Raw genomic sequence first — 24,639 nt, forward strand, 5'->3', positions numbered from 1 at the left:
AAAAGTCAGAACAAACATGTGCACACACATACACTAATGTTTTAAGTGACAAAGACAAAAAGGACGAGCTTGAAGCAGTGGAGAGGAGCAGTGTTAATTACAGCCAATGCTAACCATGGTGACACCTGTTTGAAAGGGCTGTGCTCACTTCCCTCTCTGCTGTGTCCAGACACTGGCTTGATTAATCCCAGAGAGAGAACTTTAATCATGATCCCTGCACATATGGCCCACTAGAGCCCAGCCCCCATCGCTACCCTTGGGCAGAAACATCTGGATTTGTCATGTTACGCAGGTGGAATAAAACATAATGAACACAACTGGTTCTGGCACTTATTGGACTCAAAAATTAAAAACTCAGTAAATATACAAAGTATAATGTACATGTAGTTAAAAACTGAATCCATCCTGTGTTGGAAGAGAGATCAACGTTCATGAGAACAAGCAGAATGTTGCCTTTTTCTGTACAACCAATAAAAATATGCATATCAATCAGCATATATATTCCACAACAATGCATTATCAGAAGCCTTGTGAACATTAACATAAAAAATGCAGCACAGAGATGCTCCCCCATCACCAGGATCAAATATCGTTACCTTCCTTGTGGGAAATTGACAAAATTGTCTTGTTTTCTCTGACAGACTCTGTTCGTACCTGCTCACTTAGTGAACAGCGAGAGCAAAGGGTTATACGGTGCCAACAATCTTTGGCTGATATACGGTGACTGACGTTAAAGACAGGGTTGTTTGACAGGCCCTGTAGGTAGTAGGAAGGAAGAATTAGGAAGGTTATATAACTTAATAGTATATGAGCAAAATTGGCTCAAAATGGCAGAACTATCTAGAGAAACAGGGAGAAATGCTCTGGAAGCTTGGTCAGTAGTTGTAAGTCTACATACACTGTGAACAGCCAATAATGAAATCAACATAGATTCCAACTCCCATAATACAGGAAGAAAGAAACCACGGAATAACGAAATGGTGCAAAAATATAACATGCACACCACACTGATTCATTCGCTACTCAAATCCATCATCTACAGCTCAGTATTTCATTTCATGCATCCAAGATTCCATGAGGAAGACATGCTTCCAGGAAGACGGCCATCATTAATTGCAGGCGATCCGCATGAACACAACGAGCCATGTGCACAATGGAGCACACGCAATTGTTAAGCCTGCAAATGGCATAGATCAAAACACAGCTGTAAGTGAGAAAAACAAGCCACGGGAAAGTCGCTGGAGAATGTTCAGTATGGCTGAATATTTCACGGCAGCAGGGAGCATGAGGCTAATACTTTCCTGCTGCTCCGGCACGTCACCATCCAGGTGTGGCAACACTGACTTGCAGGGAAAATGAAACTGCAGGAGAGTATTAACTGAGAGTGTTGTATTTAACACCTCACTCCAGTGATGCGTGTCACTGAGAGGCAATTAAAGAAAAAAAAAAAGCAATGCAAAAACACACAGGCATCTTCATACAAGGGACCGGCTTGATCTCCACACACTGAGATCAGACGATCTCATTAAACCTCAAACGAGACTACAAACAAACAAACAGTATCGCTGACCCTTAATAAACACATCATATGGTTGAGAAATCACTGCCTTTCAATCGGGATTGTCCATGAAATGAAGAATTATGCATGCTGTGGTTGGTAAAAGTATAAGCTGCCTTTGTGTGGCTGATAAGTATATTTCTCTGTGTGGTCGGTTAACCTAATGTTTTCCATTCTACAGGAATTCTATCTTTTACAATGACTGTGGTTAAAAGAGGCAAACCCTGGTGAACGCTGAGGTCCAAGGTCCTGGGCAGGAATTATCAATATGCATAGTTAAATATGCATAAGATTTTTCTTAAATTATTTTTTTAACCTTGAAGGAACGTTTAAAAATCTGATTACTGAAATTATGAACATTACTGATAATGACTGTAATCAGGTTTAGACACCTTATCTTGTTATTACTCATTCTTTTCACCCTAGAAAGCCCAGCAAAATAAAGACACTGAAACAGCTTTTCCAAAGAGCAAACATAAAATAATTTAGTTTTTGAGAGTAAGAAACTGAACATGTTGCAGCTAACCTAACCACATTACTAAACAGCGTAGCTTTTCCAGGAATAACAAGCCATTTTTATCCACCAATCACCTGAACAAATGAACTAACTGATTAATTTTAATGTGTTGGTTTGTTGAGATGTTAAACATCGACAGAAGTTGTTATCCTTATTGTTCTGTGATGAACACAGCTAAATAACGAAATACTTCTATGAGTACCTCAGCAAATGCATAGCTTGTCTATAGTTGAACTTTACATTTTGAGTAACACGGTTCACATGTTAACTGTCAGTTTAAGCTACAGGACCATGGCTGTGTTTGGTTATGCAGATGCTTATGTGCAAATGCTTAACAGCAGGAGAGGAAGGGTATGCACGTCTGTCGGCCAATCCCTTGCCGGAATCCCAGGCATGACACTGTCATGGCACAGTTCTAGTGCCCCAATGACTGCTGCATACCCCACACCCCTGACCCCTATTTCCCTGTTGGTCAGTGCCGTCGCAGATCCGAAAAGTCTCCCAGCATTTCCATGGCGACTGGCCCTGGCTGAACAGATGGCCTCAGTGTGCTGAGCAGCAATTAAAGAGGGGGAGAGTGCAGAGGAGAGAGAGAGAGAAAGTGGGTCAGGATCAAGGGGAGTGCGTCCGATTCTACTGTGCTGCACGTCCACAATATAAACACACATACACATGCACGCTTACGTACTCATAAACAGATTGACGTGTGTGTCTGTGCACACATATACTCATGCATCACCGCATCCCTCATTCTCAGAGCTCTCCATTCCCTTAACAAAACAAATGCCCTATCCATCCCCCTAACATCACGGAGTCACAGCAGGAACACTACGCAGGGCTTAAAAGCTTTGGATCCTACTGGAGAAAAAGCACTGAGAACTCATTCCCCCAAAAATAGAGAGGATCTATCGATAACGTCTAAAGTCAGGAGCCCTAGTGAAGAGAATAACGATACCAAATCCCAGCCAATTGGATTAACCCTTCCCACTTCTTCCCCGCCCCCTACATCTTTACTCCACATGATTACTTCCACAAGAGCAGCATCCTGGCACAGCCTCCACATTTTTTTTTTTTGTTCGTCTAGTAGTAGTAGTTAATTCACAAACAGTGGGGACAGAAGCTCTCCCTTAACACCATGGGCCTAATTCGAGTTTCCCAGATGGGTTCCACCAGAACTTTCATATATCTACATTCAAACACAGGCTCAACCCGAGATTAAACACGCCAGTTTAATGACCAAATCATTTTATGAATCCATTAGTTTATACATATTGCTTAAACATGTGGCAGAGATCAAGTGTTTGTTGTAGGAACTTTAAGGGGTTTTGTGGTCCAAGCGATCCAGATGAGAAACAAGGGGAAAGACATAAAAAAAATAGTGAAAGAGAAAAAGATTAACGACACAGGGGGAAAATGAATAAACACATTTTTCTTTAAACAGTTCTTCAGCCAGTCAGAAGTCCCTTGCTGCTTAAGAACATGGCTTGGGCCAAAAAGACGATCTAAGCTTGAACTGCGGTCAACCCTGGAATGGGTATTCATTAAGAGCTATAACACTCCCCTTGCACCCCTAGTACATCCCTACAGATCATGTCTGTAGATCAGCCCTCCCATCCCCCCTGTAAATCTGTTTTCCGTGAATTAACAAAAGAAAGGTTTAGCTTTAACTTAAGTAATTTCACAGTGTACCTCAGAACTTGGCAGCATGGATGGGTCACATCCAAGACCTTGGTGTTTTTCTTGCAGTCATAGGAACAGTATGGGGCACTGTATTGAGTTCCTTTTTTCGCTTAATTTTCATCATGAGATTTGATTTGCCCTTTCCTGAGTGCAGTTTCTAGGCTCCTAGCAGAAAAACCCGACCAAATAACAGTTCGGTCCATCAACTGTGGGTAGACAAACAACAGCAGTGAGAGAATTTGGATTTGGAGAGAGGCAAATGGTGGCGGCATCAACGTTCTTTGTGGCAAGGAAAACTTTGCCTCTTACTCTCTTTAACCTCCACAGAGCATGCTGGAAGAATAGAATCAGAAGCCACGCTTCCATAAGCATCACAGGGTGCTACATTGTCTCTGGCTATGGCCATGTTGTTGAGAGGTGGATTATTTAGCTTGTATGAATAAATGCCCCTCCCTCTCCCTAGTCAGATATACCGTTGGGCAAAAAAGTATTTAGTCAGCCACCAATTGTGCAAGTTCTCCCACTTAAAAAGATGAGAGAGACCTGTAATTTTCATCATAAGTACACTTCAACTATGCGAGACAGGATGGGGGGGGGGGGGAGAATCCAGGAAATCACATTTTTTAAGAATTTATTTGCAAATTATGGTGGAAAATAAGTATTTGGTCAATAACAAAAGTTCAATACTTTGTTACTTATATACCCTTTGTTGGCAATGACAGAGGTCAAACATTTTCTGTATGTCTTCACAAGGTTTTCACACACTGTTGCTGGTATTTTGGCCCATTTCTCCATGCACATCTCCTCTAGAGCAGTGATTTTTTGGGGCTGTCGCTGGGCAACACGGACTTTCAACTCCCTGCAAAGATTTTCTATGGGGTTGAGATCTGGAGACTGGCTAGGCCACTCCAGAACCTTGAAATGCTTCTTACGAAGCCACTCCTTCGTTGCCCGGGCAGTGTGTTTGGGATCATTGTCATGCTGAAAGACCTAGCCACGTTTTATCTTCAATGCCCTTGCTGATGGAAGGAGGTTTTCACTCAAAATCTCACGATACATGGCCCCATTCATTCTTTCCTTTGCACGGATCAGTCGTCCTGGTCCCTTTGCAGAAAAACAGCCCCAAAGCATGATGTTTCCACCCCCATGCTTCACAGTAGGTATGGTGTTCTTTGGATGCAACTCAGCATTCTTTCTCCTCCAAACACGACGAGTTGAGTTTCTACCAAAAAGTTATATTTTGGTTTCATCTGACCATATGACATTCTCCCAATCCTCTTCTGGATCATCCAAATGCTCTCTAGCAAACTTCAGATGGGCCCGGACATGTACTGGCTTAAGCAGGGGGACACGGTAGCCTGGTAGGTAGCGTGATGGTAGCCTTTGTTACTTTGGTCCCAGCTCTCTGCAGGTCATTCACTAGGTCCCCCCGTGTGGTTCTGGGATTTTTGCTCACCGTTCTTGTGATCATTTTGACCCCACGGGGTGAGATCTTGCGTGGAGCCCCAGATCGAGGGAGATTATCAGTGGTCTTGTATGTCTTCCATTTTCTAATAATTGCTCCCACAGTTGATTTCTTCACAGCAAGCTGCTTGCCTATTGCAGATTCAGTCTTCCCAGCCTGGTGCAGGTCTGCAATTTTGTTTCTGGTGTCCGTCGACAGCTCTTTGGTCTTGGCCATAGTGGAGTTTGGAGTGTGACTGTCTGAGGTTGTGGACAGGTGTCTTTTATACTGATAACGAGTTCACATAGGTGCCATTAATACAGGTAACGAGTGGAGGACAGAGGAGCCTCTAAAATAAGAAGTTACAGGTCTGTGAGAGCCAGAAATCTTGCTTGTTTGTAGGTGACCAAATACTTATTTTGACCAGGAATTTACTAATTAATTCATAAAAAATCCTACAATGTGATTTCCTGGATTCTTTCCCCCAATTCTGTCTCTCATAGTTGAAGTGTAGCTATGATGAAAATTACAGGCCTCTCTCATCTTTTTAAGTGGGAGAACTTGCACAATTGGTGGCTGACTAAATACTTTTTTGCCCAACTGTAACTCTTGGCACAGACTGAAGCACAACGAGGACTTGGCTCCCCACGTTAACTGGCTCCACAGCTTTTTGTGGCTTCCATACTGGCTGATGCCACAGCTAAACCAACCATGTAACGCCTCAAGAAACGAGCCAGAGATTAACCTCCCGTTCAGTTCTCCTGGCACAGTTGCTCTCAGAAGGTGCGAAAGGGAGGGGTAAGGGTGGACCCACTGTGAGAATGAGGTGAAAGTGTTCTGGAGGAGAGAGAGTATTGTGTCTTTGGCTTATCCTTAGGGAGAGGAACCATGCCTGGTTGTTCTGCTCTAGGAGTGTCAATCCTCCATCTGTGTAGATTTCAGAGTTTGTTTCGTGCAATGTCACAGCACCTGGAACTGGGCAGGGAAAAGCCCCACAGAGCAAACTTGGGTTAAGTGTCTTGCTCATGGGCACAAAGGTGAACATGCGTGGCCTTCTTTTCAAGGAGACTGATCCAGCAATCTTATGGGTTACCAGTCAAGACTACAACCATGACAGTTCCATACGAGCAGATTTATCATACATAGGCCACCCCTGATGCATGGGGACATGCCAATGTACTACACTGCACATATAACCACACAGTTATGATGTGGATTATCAATTTCATAAACAAACATGAGTCAATGTGACTATAGCAATATGACGAGCGTACCTCTCTTTTACTTGGGGCATTTATCTACATCACACATTCACCTTGCAATAAAATGATCCACTAGATCAGATTTCAGGGTTTTTAATGTCAATGCACACTGCTGTCTGAGACACTGGGGACATGCACTATTATTGTGAGAGAAAGGAACCACACCCTGTCGCAGGTGGCACTCAGGTGATTTAATCACAGGTGAGGCGGCAGGCTTTATAATGCACTCGGGGACAAAGAGTCACCCCTGGTTCAAAAGTAAGAACTGCCTGGGGCAAGTCAGGGTTGAATGACTGCATTGGGGCAGTGAATTTGTGCTGTGGAACATATCGGCAGTCTGTTCCATTAGTGTGGCCATCACAATGCCTGAACAGAATATTCTTCCCTCATTTTTTAACACCTCTCTACGTTATTTCTCACCCTCTGTCTGTCCCTTCTCTACCACAGGAAAGGATGAAATCTATAGGCTTCTCTCTTTTTCTTTCTGTTTTTTTTTCTTTCCATCTGTCACTTACACTCACAAATTTTGTTCCAAAATCTAGTGAGCTGCCTACGTAGACAGCATTTTGAGGCATCACAGGAGCACTTTGCATAAAGACTGTTAACCGTATGATGTGAAAAATTCAGTAGAAGTTTATTGCAGAGCTACACTTACACCTGTACAAAACCCCACACATACACAATGAAAGGTGAAATGTGATGTGAACCCACTACCCACAGACATGTGAAACACAAAAAGTGCTAGAACGGTGGTGGATGTGTGGGTGCATTTGGGCCGAAATTTTCCCTCTCTAAATGAAGTAGCGACATGGAGCTGTGCGACCATGCCTGAAACTGGTGAATCAATATCAGACAACATTAGTTACTCTGGCATCAGAGCCTGCCAGGCCAGAACAGGATCAATGCCAAAACAGCAAGCCATCTCTCAGTTTATCTTCTTCTTTCACTCGGCAACTGTCTATATCTCTACCTGTCTGGCCAATCAGAACAATTTCAGCATGAATGAAAAGTCCAATTCTGAGCAAGTTATGCAAAAACACAACCTTCCAATAAACAAGGATCTGGATGTTTGCCCATAGCAGGTATAGGAGAGAAAATCTCCAGATTTTACATCTCAATTGGTAGCTGGTTTGGGATTTCAGAACAGCTGGAGATAGCTGAGAAGGTATTGATCTTAGGTAGGTCTATCCGAGCACTTTCCTGAGTCAGTGTAGAGTCTTAGCAGGACGCAGTGGGAGCAGATGTGCACTGCCAAGCAGGATAACTAAAGCCTGTTGTTGTTTTCTAAAGCAGACCCATTTCTCCTCCCTTTCTTACTACAACTATATTGTTGCTTTGAACCATGCTCTGCACTCCTAACAAGTCTGCAGCCTGGAAATATTAAACAAGTAACTATCAAAACTCATGAAAGAAAAGGAAACATTTCATCCAACAAACACATGCTCGTTGTGTCTCTCTGCCTGTGCAATACATAACTTGGGAGCTGCATAAAGATCTGCAAATGGTGCGTACATCACTACTTTACAGTTTCTTCAAAGTGGCTTCAGCCAATCAGATTTATTTAGAATGCATTACTATTTTGAATCGGACTACAATTTAAGAGTTTTTCTATTGATGCTCGACAACTTTGATCATTTCCTTTTTTTTTAATTTGGGATTTGTTCAAAATAAACCAAAATGTAACAATTCAAAATTACTTACAGCATGATGTAATATTTTTATCCATAACTACGAACTAGATCTGCTTAGCAACCCCAGTCCTTGCCTTCCCTTCATCCAATCTTTTATTAGTCAATTACACAAACACACACACACACACACACACACACTCACACATCCATCCAATACAGGATCTGTAGACTTACTGTCCCCTTGGAGAGAGAACAGGCAGGAAAACTGCAGCCATATTCATAGAATTCCTCTTCTCTTTTCCCCTGACTGACGCTTTTGCGCAGGCCAGTTATCACCAGTGCATGTCTCTTTTAATGGAGGCACATCAGCCCAGCTGCCTGTAGTAAATTGACTTGTTCAGTCTGAGGGGCCTGTGTGTGTGTGTAAATGTGTGAGAATCTGATCTATTTTATTTCAGAGGCATACACAGGATTTTAACAGAAGGCCTGGAATTATCCAATAGCTCAATCCCAGATCAGTGCTCTGACTAACCGCCCCACTTCTCTAGCGTGACACCATTACCCCTGCTGGATGCCTCTCAGCAGAGCCCTCACTGGTTTATCTCATATGGAGCCTGTAAAGTGGAAGGCTTGATAAAGACTCAACATAAACCCTTACATAGGCATTTGATAGACAGCTATAAAGCTCTGCTACACTCCTCAGAAATATATTATTATAGAGAAGCAGTGATAGCGAAATATGTCCAATAAATATACAATGATAAATATTCACTTTTTACAAATGCCCTTTGCAAACTTAAACCTTAAATGATTATGTAAAATATATTAAAACATTTATAATAATTATAATTATATAAAATATATTAGAAGACTTAAATATTTTGACTACATGATTTATATACTTTTAAAATGATAAATGAATGTAAATCACATACTTGTACCCTAATCCAACCCCCCTAAAAAAAAAAAAAAAATGAACAGCATTCCAACAAAAGCTCTGATCTACAATATCATGTTTCAATTAAAATCTAAACATGATGAGTTAAATTAGCAATGATGGATTACTGTTTAGTTCTTTTGGCATAGAAAAAGAGAATACTGTTTGAAGGAAATATAAAGCAGAATATTATCTGCTTCCAATTTTGGCCTAATCAGACAGATTATATAAAAAAAAAAAAAAAAAATGCTGCTATAACCACTTGTCATATCTTGCACCCCTAATGTATTATATGCACATAGAGAACCACACCTCTGTTCATGTGCTAAAATCTTTTTTAACAATGTTGCTCTTCATGCTAGCAGCATGACTAAAGACATCCATACATGAAAGAAAATGTTCTAAATGTATGTTATTTTTTTATCCAAAAGTTAACAGCAGTGGCCTAGATTAGTCATTTACTAGCCATGGGCGGCCTTGCACCCCAAACCGTCAAATCTTGTGATGACCATGAATTTGAGCAAAGTTCAGACTTTCATGTAGAGAGAGAGAGAGAGAGAGAGATGATAGTGACAGACAGAACAGAGAGAAATGGAGGGATTATTTAGGCCGGCCTCTGAGAGGATTCCATTTAAATGAGGAATCTTAATGAGCTGATCCATGGAAGACACAGCCGGAACCGAATAGAGAACATACTGAGAATTCAAATTCAATTCCATAATTTGAAATGACTGAGCAAATAGGATGCTGAACTGAAAATCTGATTCAAACCTGATTCATAAATGAGCAAAAAGTTTCATAAAAAATAATGGTAGGCTAACACTTTAGTATAAGGACCAATTCTCACTATTAACCAATTGATGGTTAGCATGCCTGTTATTAACATATTGGCTGTTTATTAGTACTTATAAAGCACATATTCTTCATGACCATATTCTGCATCGCTAATTCTTCCCAATACCTCAATTTAACAACTACCTTACTAACTATTAATAAGCAGCAAATTAGGAGTTTGAGGCAAAAACTATTTTTTTTTTGTTAATAAAATTAATTTGTAATGAATAAAATGTAATAAAAATAATCTACTAGTGGTCTCATATTCTGCATTTCAGGGAATAAACAGCCATAATTAAACACAATTAACTCATGAATACTGGACTAATGCAATTCCTCTTGTAATTCCTTTTCTTGCCATTCTAATTCATCATCCTGTGGCCAGCTCAATTCAAATTCCTAGTTATAAATTGAAAAGGTGCCAATTCTGGAAATTCTGCAAGAAAAAGAAGAGAAAATAAAAGAAGCCAAAAGAAGGAGGAGGGGAAACACTGCAGTAATACAGCTGAAGTATCTGTTCAGCAAGTGGAAAGCCAAGGGTGGGAATCACTAAATCAGATTAATACCAAATCAGAACAGCACAAGCAAGATTGGCCCCCATTTATTGATTTCCTTTTTCTTTAGTCGGCTGATTCAAGTATTTTGAACAGAACAGGATTTTCAGGGGTTTGAAGCAGAAAATTGCAGCTGCGCTTTGCAGATAAAACAAGAACTCCATTTGGACGGATTGGAAGGGAGAGGTTCGTGTGATCAGGGACCTGGAAAACAAGTGTGTGTAGCAGTGGCGCATGCATACACGCAGGCGAACGCAGACAAATACGTTCTGCACTGAGACGTCACATACACCCTCATCCGAAGGACGCTGAGGCTAAAGGTTCCCCGCGCAGAGTCATTTTCAGGTCAATGATGCTAAAATTCCAAAGCCACTAACACACTTCACAGACCTACCTAAAGACCCTCCACCAACAAAGAGAAAGAGGATGCGCTTGTGTGTGCGCGCGCATGTGTGTTAATTTAGCACTTACTCTGTTTTTAGTGTTATTTGTGCTGTCAGCAGTGCGGTGCAGAAACACTCTATGCTGTCACATCCACTTCATTATTTAGTTCAGGAGCTCTCACTCATGTTTAATTCACCATCAAGCAGCTACGCCACAACTAGACAGAGCCGCACAGCACCGCCTAAATGTGCACTACAGACTCAGCCGAAAAACAACGGCGGAAGTCCTGCGGATACAACATATTTGCATTACAAAAGGAAATCACTTTTTAAGAAAAACCATGTACACTGTTAGACATTTCTGTAATTTCTACAGTTATTTATTGCATATCACCCAGTATAATACCGCAAATTAAATTTATAGTAATTAACTGTAATACCCTTTGCATCATGGGAATTTTCTGTGAAGGCAGACCCCACATACAGTAAGTCTTACTGTATTTTTTTTTTAATTGCTGTATTCCTCTTTGGCACCATTCTATTGAGGTTGTTTTATTTTCATAATTTCTTACATTTGGATTGACACGATTTGCCTTGCACCGTGTCTACAACGCCGCAACAGCTTGGGACTGACCACACTGGATGTGTTACATATCAGTGATTGGAAAATACGTTTGTCCTTCATGTCAGAAACAGCGCGAGCGCTTGGAGCACATCTGTACATCAGAAATATACCGGGGCATCACTTTACTGTCCGCATCCACTGTAGATAGTATATATAATGGGTTCTATATAGTTTTTTATAGAGTCTGAGGAAGACAAGGAAGCAGCGGGGCAGCGCCGTGGGTTTTTCCCGGGGTGAACCCTTGAGAGTGGAAGAGTTTCGGAAAATATCTGTCCTGTGTGTCAATGCACCTTACGAGAGAAGACGTGCAAGCAAGGTAAAAATATATGTACGTTTGTCTGTGTGTTTGTGTCAGGTTTTTGCACACCAGTAATGTTACAGTTACCCGTCAACATGACGGTAGTGACCAACTTTACTATGGTAAACTGCTCTGTCGTTTCAAACGACTTTTGTTAGCTTATTGAATTAAGTTACCGAATTAAAAATATTTTTAACGAGCAACGCTTATCTTATATTAACATTAGGTTAACTAATGTGAAATTTTGTTTAGGTTAGTTAGTAGTTAATGTTGTCCAGTAGCCTATTAAGAAAATAAAATTGTATGTTAGCTGAGTTAAAAAAGTTTTATGGCTAGCTGCTTTTTCTAGTCTTAGAATTAGAGTGTTATAGTTTTTGATGGAATTTAAGGTTTACTGCATTTTTTTGTATTTGTGTTTTAAAGGCAACTGCAATGAAGCATCAAGTAAGACATGTGGAGCAGCGCCAGCCACCCTGAGACTGATAATTCATAGTAAGAGAACAACTATGGTTTTGAGAGGTTTGTGTATTCTATATGGGGTTTGCCTTTTAAAAGTGTGCCATTTCTACTTCTCGTTGGGAGTGGATGGTGAGCAAAGGTGGTGGCCACATTTTGGAGCAGCACCTGTTTGCAGATGACTATGTATTCTTTGGCTGTTTGTCTTTTTTCCCCATTATGTTTCTGTTGCCTAAAGATTCTTTGTGAGGATAAATCCAGAGTAGGACACAACATAATGCACCGCAAAATGTCCTAAGACAGAAGAAATGGTGAAGATGCACTGTTCCAGCATTGGATGACTGTATTTTTAATACAGTGTTATACATGCAATGTTTTAAATAAAGAATTTGATATTTTGTAATTATTGTGTCTGTTTAAATTGAATGCCAGTAGTACCTATGTAGAGTACAAATAAAATGAGTTTTATCTTAAAATAATAAAATCTAATGAAATCTATATCAAAATGTCTGAATTACAGTTGTATACTGATTAATTGGACTTAATTATTTGGTCATTTACTGTAAAACAGTACAGTTTGCAACTGTAAATCAAATACAGTTTGCTACTGTAAATCTTAATTACAGTACAGTAAATTACTGTCAACGGTTTTGTCAGTAAGTTACTGAAAAAACCCTTTGAAATGTCTAACAGTGTATGTATCACTAGGATATTTCTCAGGAAGAATTCTGGGTAAAAAAATAATTGATGAGCATATTCTTCTTCTTTTTAAGTATAAACAAGCTCAAATTGTGTCACTGCAGTAAGACAAAATGCACTCACATTCAAGAAACCAGTTTTAATAGTTTGCAGTGTTGCTTCAAGTAGAGGTATATTTTAAAAAGATATGTCGATATTTCTGAAAATAATATATGGAAAACCGCTTTGTATCCAAAGCGACTTACAAATGAGGACAATGGAAGCAATCAAAATCAACAAAAGATCAATGACATGCAAGTGCATTTTATTATTATTATTATTATTTTATACTATATAAAATATCTTTGATTAGCATCATCATTTTTGTGGTGTGAAGAATGACAAGAATACTTCGCAAGCACATACAGCATTTATTTAAACTGGATTATGGGTGGTTAAGGAATAAGATGCAGGGTTTTGTGCTGAAAAAAAGCAAAACAAAAAAAAAAACTTTTTGTGAAAATGACAAACCCATATTAATAAGATACAAAAATGAATTGTGCTTGCATCAAAATTCCCACTGCGCACAACACAGGAGTTCCAACCAGCATTTCAAATGCTGCATTAACAGTCTGCAGGGGTTGCTAGCAGTGGTCCATGAGGTAAATTCACCATAGTAATATTATTTGGCTGTCACTCTGACTGTTCTTCCTTAGCTCGGGGCGGCTTTCCATGCATCACCCCAGTACCGAATAAACCCAGCTACTCCAAGGGAATTGGATGGAGCTCTCATCTGCATGCTAATATTTAACCATCCAACCCAAATGTCTGTATAATCACTTTCGCTGCAGAACTCCATCCGGTGAGCGGCCCCCGCCAAACGCAGTGCCATGTGTCATTGTCAGACAGTTATGACTATCTCTCTCCAAGGAGGACAGACAAACAGACAGAAAGACATGCAATAAAAGACGTTTCCTGCGACCACTTGGGGTTAAGCAGCACTTATTGAGGTTTGGCTGATGAGTTCTGCAGGTTTTTCACCCTTACAAGCTCCATGACCCTTTGGGAGACACCTGCTTCTGATCAACGTCCTCTTTTATGACCCTGCTTCATCTGGTTTTTAGTTTTTTAAAAGATCCACTTCAAATAAGAACACATCCCCATCTGGCAATTACAGGCGCATGTAACAAGCCAATCAGCTCAAAGACATGAAACCGCGGACCATTTGGGTCAACTTCAGTGCGAACGAGCCAATTGTAAACATCTGAAAACAGCTAATCAAGAAAAGTGTTTCTGGCCATGGTAAACAACGCAATCAAATGTTACATTTTGTATACAGCAAATATTACAAAACCAAAAATGAGAGAAACTACTTGAAGTAAATCCTGGATACCAGAACCTCCACAGTTAGTTTTCACAAGATAAGCACCAATAAGCAACAAGCTTAGTGGGTAAACAGAACCGAAGGTGTCTGAAAGCTAAATTATTCAAATCAAGTTGGTGCCAAGTTATTACTTGGATTACATTTCAGAGCTAGACAAATTCACATTCTGAATAATCGCATTTCTGTGCTTGATGCTCATCCATCATTGGAAGTGTTCATTCCCCCAAAATGTTTAATCCAACTAAGATGAGCATTTGGAGTTGAGGAAATCGCTTTAACCAGCCTGAAAGGCAATGATCTATATGAGGGAATATACCACACAGATCTTTCCCAGCCTCACAATACAGTGTAGACAATTAAACAGCAATGGGAAAGGAAGTGAGGCGGGGGGGTGGCTCATAGATGAAATTATCATGACATCACAACAAACACCTGTGTTTCCGGGTTCCTCAGACAAGCAGCTTTTAGTGTTGAATATACAGTGAGGTATCATTGAAGCATTATATAGTAGATATGTTTGTTTATGAAAATTATAATGAAGTGATACCTTCTGTAATATCTATCTATCTAAAACACTTTTCACTCATAACCTGCTAGTAAATTTCACTAACAGTGAAAAAGCAGTAAGTAACAATGAATTATTTTTTTATAACAACAAATTGTGTAAATTGTATAGTGCATATAGTTTTCCACAAAAAAAAGGCAAGCAGACATATGATATGTATCTCTAACCCTAGAATACATTTTTACAACAATATTTTTACTGTATTGGACTAATTAGACTTTATAAATGTGTTTTTTAGGTTATATTAAATATTAAAATACAATTTTGAACACAATGCATATTTTACTTTACATTGGAAGTTAAAATTAGTCATTTCCAACTTCAAGGTTTGTGTGATGCCTTGGACAATGGGTGTCACCATCGGGATGAGAGATGATAATCATGATCAATTTTGCCGAATCCTGGACTTTTCATGATCTACCAATAATAGAACTCTAGTTTTTGGAAAACCCCCCACACACAGCACTTTTCTTTATCATTTTCAGCTCTTCAAATCTAAAACAGCTCTTTTCGAGTGTATCTGAAGAATTCAAAAGTGTCGCCACTGACAAACAGCAATTTCATGTATACTCTGCTGTAAAACCTCACCTTTCTGACCATGTTCTCATTATGATGAAGAACTGGAGGCAAGTACCCATTGACACAACTGTAAAACAGAACTACAAGCACAGCCAACTAATGTGACGTATTTGAGTGAAGTTTGTATTGGGATCTCTTACATTTGTGCAGACAATGTATTCTGCTCACTGAAGCCGAGTGGATTAGGTATGCTGCTGCTGTTTTGGCACAGTCAATTTAATCTTGAGCACCGCTGTGGACTACGGTTCATGTTAATAACTTTCTACACTGTTAATTTCAGGAATGGCTGGGCAGACCCCATAGATCACTGCTGCTTGATGATGAGGGGTACACGATAACCTGCTCTCTCACCTGTAAATCACACCTTACTTTGTTTTACACTGCAGTACTTAAAAGTTATATTTACCCAGATAACAATGCAAATTGCTCTGTTTCAAAACTACTACTAACTGAAACTGACCCTCATAAGCGAATGGTTAGGGCACCTGCATAGGAGATGTAATTAGCATGTTGCCATCCTAACAATATGATACCCTAAAAATAAAATGCACAAAACAATTATTGAGTAAAATACTCTACTGAAAAGTTTTAAGCTATTGTTCAATACTGAATAGATTTTATACATATTTACACATTGCCAAATTGGTCACAATGCATTATGGGAGTGCTTTCTCCACAAAGCATATGTGTGATGCTTCCATTTGGCTACAAGATAGAACTTTAGAAGGCAACGTAATTATATTTTGGAACAGCCGTCGCGTTGGGAGCTCACCTATGATACCTTAAAATCACGCCTACAAAGGAGAAAGCATCTTCGCCAAGTCTGCAGCGTTTGAATAGACGGCTTCGATAACTAGATTTCAGTACAGCATATGAAATCAAGGTTACTGGGAGAAATAACACAATTATCTTAGTAGAATAATAAATAAATAAAACTGCCATCTTAAGTCATTTAAAATGCATGACTAAACTCCAGTTCAATGAATGGGCACACTGACAGATGAAATCGATAAATAGAAAGAGGCTTTTTAATGCACCTCATTGTTAAACACCGTCAAAGAAAGCTGTTATAAGTGTTAAACGGCATCAAAGCGTGACTGAAACTGCTAAAATCAGGTCCCTTCACCCAAACCGTTTCAGTTCACGCTTACATAATATATTCTGATGTGAACTGAAAATGGGACTCACGTCAAAGCGAGTAACCTAATGCAAAAGTAATGAACGTTTTACTTGAGAATAAAACAGATTTTCAACACATTTGGAAATACAATTGAGGAGTGTTAACCATCTGTCTGAATTTACCCTAGTTTATCGTGGGTGGAGTGGAACAAGTGATGGTTTTACACCCACACACACACACACACACTTGTTTGCCATTTAAGCCATCTATTGTTGGGGTCACAAAAGCTTGTATATCACTTAGACCTTCAAAGCAAGCTGACATTAATAGGCTCACCTTTTGACCTCAAAGTGAATGACCGAATTCCTGTTGTTGCACATAAAGAAAAGCATAAAGCCAATTGACGTGAAAGAGAGCCGAGCTTTTGCTGCAAACGACATATATTTTCCCCTAGCTGAACTCTTTTACGAATTTGCAATCTTTCTTGTGCACATCCCTGAAAGACCCCGGGCAATCTGATATTGCTCATCGCAGCAATTTAGAGAGCATTGGCAAAACTCACAAATTAAAAATGTCACTCAAATATGGCTTTCACAGTCAATGGGATAATCAAAACTTGCAAGGGGGGGGGGGGGGGGGGGGGGATCACAAGATTTTCTTCTTCTCTCTCTTGATTGAACCACTTCAAACGAAATCCAAACATGATTCCTCCAGCCAGGAAAATAATCCTGATATTTTACATGAACCACAGGATCATCTCTACACAAATCAGGCAAGACTTTGTGATCAAAGAGCAGAACGCACAGAATCAGCTGTCGTGCTCTGAGGAAAGGGGACTCAAGGCTAACAGGGTATTTGTTCCGTTTTGTTTAGTAAAATATTAAAGCCGACCTGAAATCAGAACTGACCCTATTCTTCTGTCATGCTATTCACAATTTTGAACATTTCATCAGTGCACATTATTTCAAAGGAAAGGGAAATAAAGAAATTACTGTGCTGTTCCCCTCTTATTTATAAAAATATAAAAAAACACACTAGAAAATAAAATGTTGATTGAATCAGTTCTTGATCAGCAATTCAGTACTCACTGATGTGCTGAAACTTGCCATTTGTATTTGCATCAATCATTGACTGAATTTCATGAAAAAAAATGCAGTGGTTTCTATATTGTACATATTTCAATTATAAAGTTCACTGATAAAACCACCTTTCATATTGTACATGCAGTAGCTGAAAGAGCTTTAGAAACAGGTGAAAAAGCATTTTTGGCATTCAGCCATTTTTCTACCCTGGATTAACTCGACTGATTGTGACACGCGCTCATAAACCACTTTCCTGGGTATTTCACCTTGAACCAGCCCTCTTAGTAAAATTGATGTTTGTGGTGGGTTCAAATAATTAAGGTATAGATCAGCGCTCCTCCGTGAAGTACTCCTTAAACCGGGCCAAACCATGATAAATGCTTATTTCTGAAACATTAAAAAGTTTTCCATGCCATACATAGAAAAACTATTGCTAAAAAGGTATCACTGGAGGAAAAAAATGATTTACGAATCAATGGTGGCTCGCCAAACACTGGAGGTTAGAAGAAATTATCCATGTAGCATCTGTTTTACTCTAAAGGGAGAGCTGTAAGTCATGTAATCACTATCAAAAGGCACAGTCCGTTCCATTACTCTTCTCTTCCATCTTTTTGCGTTGTTGAATGAATTTTAGCCGCAAAGAAGATTTAGATGTGTTTTTATATGAACAAGGGAAATTACAGCACAGGCATGCTGTATCAAAGCCCAGAATGCGTTGGTGAAATTCACCATGCATGCTTTACAGCAGCATTGTTCTGTCTTCCTGGAAGAAAACCATCATGTTAAAGTAGAAGAGCCCTATAAACAAGTAAAAGGGATAGTTCACCCAAAATCATTTGCCCACCCTCATGTCATTCATAACCTGCAAGACTTGCATGTGGAACACAAAAAACATATTTTGAAAATGTTGGCAATCAGTTTTCATGACCACTGACCATTATGTTTCCCATGCAGAAGAAAGCAAGTCGCACATGTTCGGAAAGGCATGAGGGTAAGTAAATCATGACACAATCTCAATTTTGGGGTAAACAGTGCTCTTAAAAAAGACTTGCGAGTTCATAAAGCGTCAATCTACCGATTGATCTGGCCTAGTGCTGAGCCATTTCAGGCATTATCAATAGATCGGCACACCTGATGGTTTCCTCGAGCCGCATTACAATCAACAGGATGCAAATTGCCCTATTAATAGATTAGTCTGGCGGGTTCCAACTTGGCAAAAAAAGGGGTGTGAATCTCAGAGCAGATAACATTATACATTACAACACTTCTGCCCATGCTTTTCAATGGAAGAGCCTTGGGCGTCGAATCACAGAATCCATATAATTCATTACACTTCATTATTGTTATACTTCGAATCAGAGTTAAGCATTCAGCTGTACGTGTAGCTGCACGTGTTTGCGAACGCAGACAGAGGGCAGCCCTGCCAGCTCTGACATGTACATGTGCACGTAGTGTTGATTTATGCTGAGTGATTGCTTTGCTTCAGAAGGAGAAACAATAACCAGATGTCTTCTAAGACCCCCATTCCAGCTGTTAATTGCATGGCAAGTGTCTAGTAAACACTGCGCAGAGGTGAACAAAGAGGGATGTGTTCAGTGCGCCCGGGTTGTGTATATCATTTAGATTTGCAAGGTGTCTTGTCAACAGGGCATGCTTTGGTTTGTTTGCTCAAGGATCTTGTCTGAACGGATCTTTGTGACTTTTTGTATGCTCCTATATTTTTTTGCCCTGGGATTTTATTGTGTACGACTTTGAAGTCTTAAATTATAGCCTGGGAAGAAATTAATAGTTTTGTGCATGTCATTAATGTCAAGAAGGTGAAATATTTTGCTCTGTTAAGTTAGCCGTCATTGCTAACGGTGGGAAACGCAAGCCAGATAATTCTTTCTGAAGTCATCCCTTACCCACAGGAACAAAAGCTCAAATTTGCTGACTCTTTTAATACTGTGTGCTACCATCGACAATTTTGCTTGGGCACAATTCCAGATCTAGATCCTGTATCATCTTGCCATGCAAGTTTAGATCACATGACAAAAGTCTACGGGGAACTGAATCTGAAAGCAGCCTTAGAGACACACAAACATTTGGTCACCGTGTGGTTCAGACAAGGCTGTTCTGTTTCTGGAGTCACGCCAAAGGCAACATGTTCAAGCTAAGATATTTGCAACTGTACAATGTGCCATATATTACACAAAGCTTAGCGATAAAATCATCTCCTTATGGTAAGAGCTAGGAATTCAGTGAGACTTGCAAAACTTTTAGCAAAGCATTCTATCACTACAAAGAGCAGCAACACATTGAGAAGCAAAATATCACTGAAATGTTTACTTTTTCTAAGTCTCCATCACTTAAGAGTGGAAAAACGAGATGATACGAGGAATAATCACCCAATGAAAGGAGGTTCAAGTGTTATCACATAAGCCTTTCACTCAGCTGACCCCAAACAGCTGTTTTGACTGGCTTAACTTCCTCTACAGAGCCACTGGGGGCAGGCCAGAGATGCGCTCTAAGACCAGCCAATACATCAGACGGTTTGTTTACAACATTAGAGGTCAGCAGTGCAGTATTGATTGGAAAATATACTCTCAAGAGCAGTTTATTAAAAGACACCAAACGCTGGTCCAACAGTAGTACTGTCAGAGACTCTGGGGAATGAACATGAATTGAATACTCTTGCTGATAAAGGAACAGGATGCGTTTTAAAGGGGGACTGGCTGTTTAAATCAGGTTATTGTGTTACTCCATGTGATGCATTTGTTTCACAGGAAGGAAGGTTCAGGTAGAGCTGATGAACGAGGGAGGGCAGCTTCTCTGATCTTCACAGAGGAGTCACACCCATATATCAATCAAAGCAAGTGCTTTAATCTGGCAGCCAAGAGAAAGTTCACTAATTGCAACCCACTTGACCAGATAATGCCAGAGTTTCTTTTTATAGTTTACAGACACCATGAGATGTCATTTTTGTATGAACTGCATTTCTTGAAGCATTTTAATGTTTTAAATAAATGATATTTATTTTTGTTTATTGATTTACTCAAAACAGTAAACACCTGACACAAACTGTTTATGTAATAAAAGCAGCAGTTATTTCATTATCAGTTTGAAACGCGAATCGCTTCGGGTTACTTGACCCGTCTCCATCCAAGCCACTCATTTGACATCTGGCGTCAAATGATACCTACTGATAATTAAATAAATAAATAATAAATTATTATCCTTTATTTCTTGAAAACTAATTTACTCATCTCTCTCTGTTCCCTTATAGGCTCTTACCTGAGCTGTCCAATAATTCACAACTAACAAGCAGCACACATATTCCAGCGCAGCATCACTGTCGCCATCTGCCTGCATCTTATGCTCTCACGCGTACACTTTGAGTTCATTTATCTTAATTAAGGCAACACTGTATAATCAGATGGTTTAGTTTAATTTAACACAGTTATGAACCATGCACAGATCTGTCTGATCTGACAGATAACAAAAGCGCATTTTTGACTAACGAAACATCCTTCAGTGGAGCTCATGGACTTACCTGGAGCGTTTAACGCGACCAGCAGGACGATCCAAAAAGTCGCCAACATCGCCATCGCGCTTCACGCCTTGCGCCGAATATCCGATCTGATATCGCGATCTGCAAAGAGCGATCCGGTGATTCATGCAACTTCAACACAATCCACTTCTGTCCACCCTTCGCTATGCGACAGAAAGTCAACTGTTAATTAAACTGCATTCAGTGCAACGTGAGCCAGGAATCTAGATCAAACCCAAAGCTCGAATATTAGATGTTCATCGCCTCTCTCTGATTCTGCAGATGAAAAGTCCGCTGGATAAGTTCAGGGATCCCGCATCCCAAGCGTTGAATCCAGTACGGCTGTTCAACCCCCTCAAAACAGTGCCCTGAATAACGGGGCGTTTAATGCATCCGATCCGTTGACTCCACAATACAAGTACGTATAATAAGATTATTCTGTACTTTTTTAGTAACCAGAATATGTCCTAGAAGTCCCAGCGGTCCCGGTCTGTTCCCACAGTTTAGGAGTCTGGGGATTATCAGATTATAATTTTTTTGTTGTTGGGTGCTGAAGATGTATCAACAGACGTGAAATCCGTTCCGAGTATTTTTTTTTCCCCGAGAAAACGGACTGATTCTCCAGAATATGGCAACAATTCCGTGGTTTGGCGCACTTCGGGCACTGCTGCCACAACCTGAACTGTTCTAGTGTAGCTGATACAAGCGCTATCAGAGATCCGAATCAGGGTGACGTCAGAAAGGGGCGGGGCTTACACTAGAAGCACTAGTAGGAGGATTTAGTCCATTGTTGCCATGTCCGCTTATAATAAGCGGCTCTGTACTTGTTTTAGTTTGTAAGTATGAGCAATGGTGGTCTACAGTATTTGTGGATTATTTCCAGATCACATGCAGGTTTCTGAGGTTTGTTGGTACACAAATAGCAGCTGTCAAATATAATCACTGACTGTTTTAGCCACACTGTAGTCTGTGTGATGTCTTTATTAAGAAACCTAGTTTGTTTGTCACATTTTTAAGGGTGTTCACACTGACAGTAACTTGAAGAGACCAAGCAACCTACTGGACATCATTCATATTCAGTGAGACTTTGGCAATTTCTGCTGATGCGAGTGACGGCACAAGCAGCAATGGCAGAGCAGAAAGGCCTACTAGAAACTAATTAATCGCTGTCATTGTGAACAGGGCTTTCCAGTCTCTCTCTTACAAATGCATATATTATTTTATGTGATACATGAAATAAAATAAATAATTCTCAATGATCCATATTACATTCATAGGAGAGAAAAAAACTGCACAATTAGGCCTACTTCGTTTCGTCAGCTCAAACTACGTGCTTTCACGATTGAGATCTGGCAACACTGATTTAGTCGCCATTGCGCAAACTTTACTCTGAGGGGAGGATTAAATTCGCAGACATGCTGAAAAATATATGCGTAAAGAGATCTTCTGCATGATAAACCGGAAGATATCAACATGAAATTATCATTTGTGAGGTAAAATGTTGATTTTACCCCCCCGACTGCCTATTTTATTCTATCTTCTATTTACAAGCCAAACAGTAAAGGCTTGTCAACTTTAAGAGACTTTGCGTTTAACGCTGAGGTTTATCAATTAACATTTAATCTAACTTTATTATTTATTAACAGTCGTAAATATATGTCAGGTTGGACAGTCAGTGTGACAGAATATGAGGTGATTGAGGAGGTGGAAGTAGTAAAACACTTCCCTCTGCTGGTCACCCTCCCGTGAGTTCCTCTGGGTAAACCGGACAGCGCTGTGGGAGTTCAGCGTTACCGAAAACCCTTCTCTTTACAGAACTACGCATCAGTTTACCTCACGTGAGGATGAGTAACTTCTCATTGAAATCAATCAATGCATTGTTGCCAGGTCTTGCAAGAAAATGCACATCCTGGTCTGAAAGAAGACCACAATAAGCACATAGTGCATTCTGATTAATAATAATAATAATACTAATAATAAAATAAATAAAACATTAATATCAGATCATAAATATATACTTTTTTAAATATATATTTGTTCACATTTACATAAATTATATTTTAATGAATTATATTTAGTAATAACATGTAAACTAGAGCTGCACGAATCTGGATAAATTGAGAATCAATTTTTTTTACTTTATAAATTGGAGATCACAATTCTCTCACAAAATAACGTGATTTACTAGTTGTTCTGACAAAATCTTTAAAAATATATATATACATTAATTTGAACAAAAAAAAAATAATAATTCAATGGAGGAGTCAGTGTCTCACTTCATAAAGACTTGTTTCACTATTAATATCTCCTGAATGAATGATTCAATGTCAAATACATTTTTTAAACGGGTTGTCGCCACCTCCTGGAGGAAGATGATAAGCGTTACAATACAAGCGTTGATACTTTCGCTACTGCAGACAATAAGTGTTTATACTCAAACGATAAACTCTTATCCCAGTGCTTCTGTTATTTAAATGTCTGTAAGTTGTAGCACAGAAATAATGATGTGCGGTTGAAAAGATGTTTGTGTCGCTCTTTCTGGATCAGCAGCAGCATGAATGCAGATTTGAATGTCGTTAACACCTGTTTCACATCGTAAGCGTCAGTGGAGCTTGGGCACCGCGTGTTTTTTGTCTGACAGCGTTCACATCGGAAGTCGACCCTCTGATTCCTCAACATCTCACGCTCCACAGACACTCGCGATCTGAAACAGTCGTAATAGACATAGCTGAATCGTTGTCATTCAGGAATAAGATCGCATGTGTGTTTGAATCAAGATCACAAGCGCAATTTTTAACGATTAATGGTGCCGCTCTAATGGAAACATTGCAAAATATTTTGCCAAGGATATCGTCACGTTCTCGCGAGATCAGTCGGATCTTGCGAGACACATCGGATCTCGTCACATCCCTAGTATTTATATACAAGAGCTGAGTATTTGTAGGGATCCTACAAAATCCTACAAACATCCTACATCCTACAAAAATGCCCAAAGTCACTTATAAAAAGCGGGCATGGCAGCTATCCAAACCACATAGCCTAGTGGTTGGCAAAATGACCAAAATCTTATATCCCATTAAAAATAATGGTTTGCTTTCATCGAGTTACAAATAAAAAAAGAGAAAATAATCAAATAAAAGTCCATATATATATGCACTGCAAAATAGCCGATACACTTGCGAGTGCATGTGCATTTAATTATAAATGAATGCAGCAAGGTGCGACTCTTTAAAAAAAACTCATTTTGTTGTGCCTGACACCTTTTAATAAGTTCTCCTTCATCTTGACCTGTTTGGGACCTATCCAGCTCTTTATTTGTGAATTATTCATTGTTTCTTTGTCACTATCATGTGTAAATAATGTAAAGCAGTGCTGCCCACTGATAGCTCCAGAAATATATCTACAGCAGTATAAATGATGCAGCAAAACATCTACCGGCTGACACAATTCTACCATCGCACGGTCTTAACATCATACCACCCAGCCCTGCTGCCACAGTCACAATAATCTTGAAATGAAAAAG

At 39.6% G+C, this 24,639-nt stretch overlaps 1 protein-coding gene across 2 annotated transcripts in view; it reads right to left on the reverse strand.

The window, feature by feature from the left end:
• LOC306888434 (nectin 1b-like) overlaps window positions 1–21,847 on the reverse strand; it is a 167,978-nt gene extending 146,131 nt beyond the window's left edge. The window contains exon 1 of one of the 2 annotated variants that reach the window (XM_079446734.1): window positions 21,120–21,829. In XM_079446734.1, the coding sequence (XP_079302860.1) occupies window positions 21,120–21,174 (55 nt within the window). In that variant the 5' untranslated portion in view covers window positions 21,175–21,829. Of the gene's footprint in view, window positions 1–21,119 lie in introns of both variants that reach the window. The other variant, XM_079446733.1, reaches the window with a different exon arrangement.
• Between the last annotated feature and the right edge of the window lie 2,792 nt (window positions 21,848–24,639).

This window comes from Barbus barbus (genome assembly GCF_936440315.1).
Source record: "Barbus barbus genome assembly, chromosome: 22".
Lineage (NCBI taxonomy): Eukaryota > Metazoa > Chordata > Actinopteri > Cypriniformes > Cyprinidae > Barbus > Barbus barbus.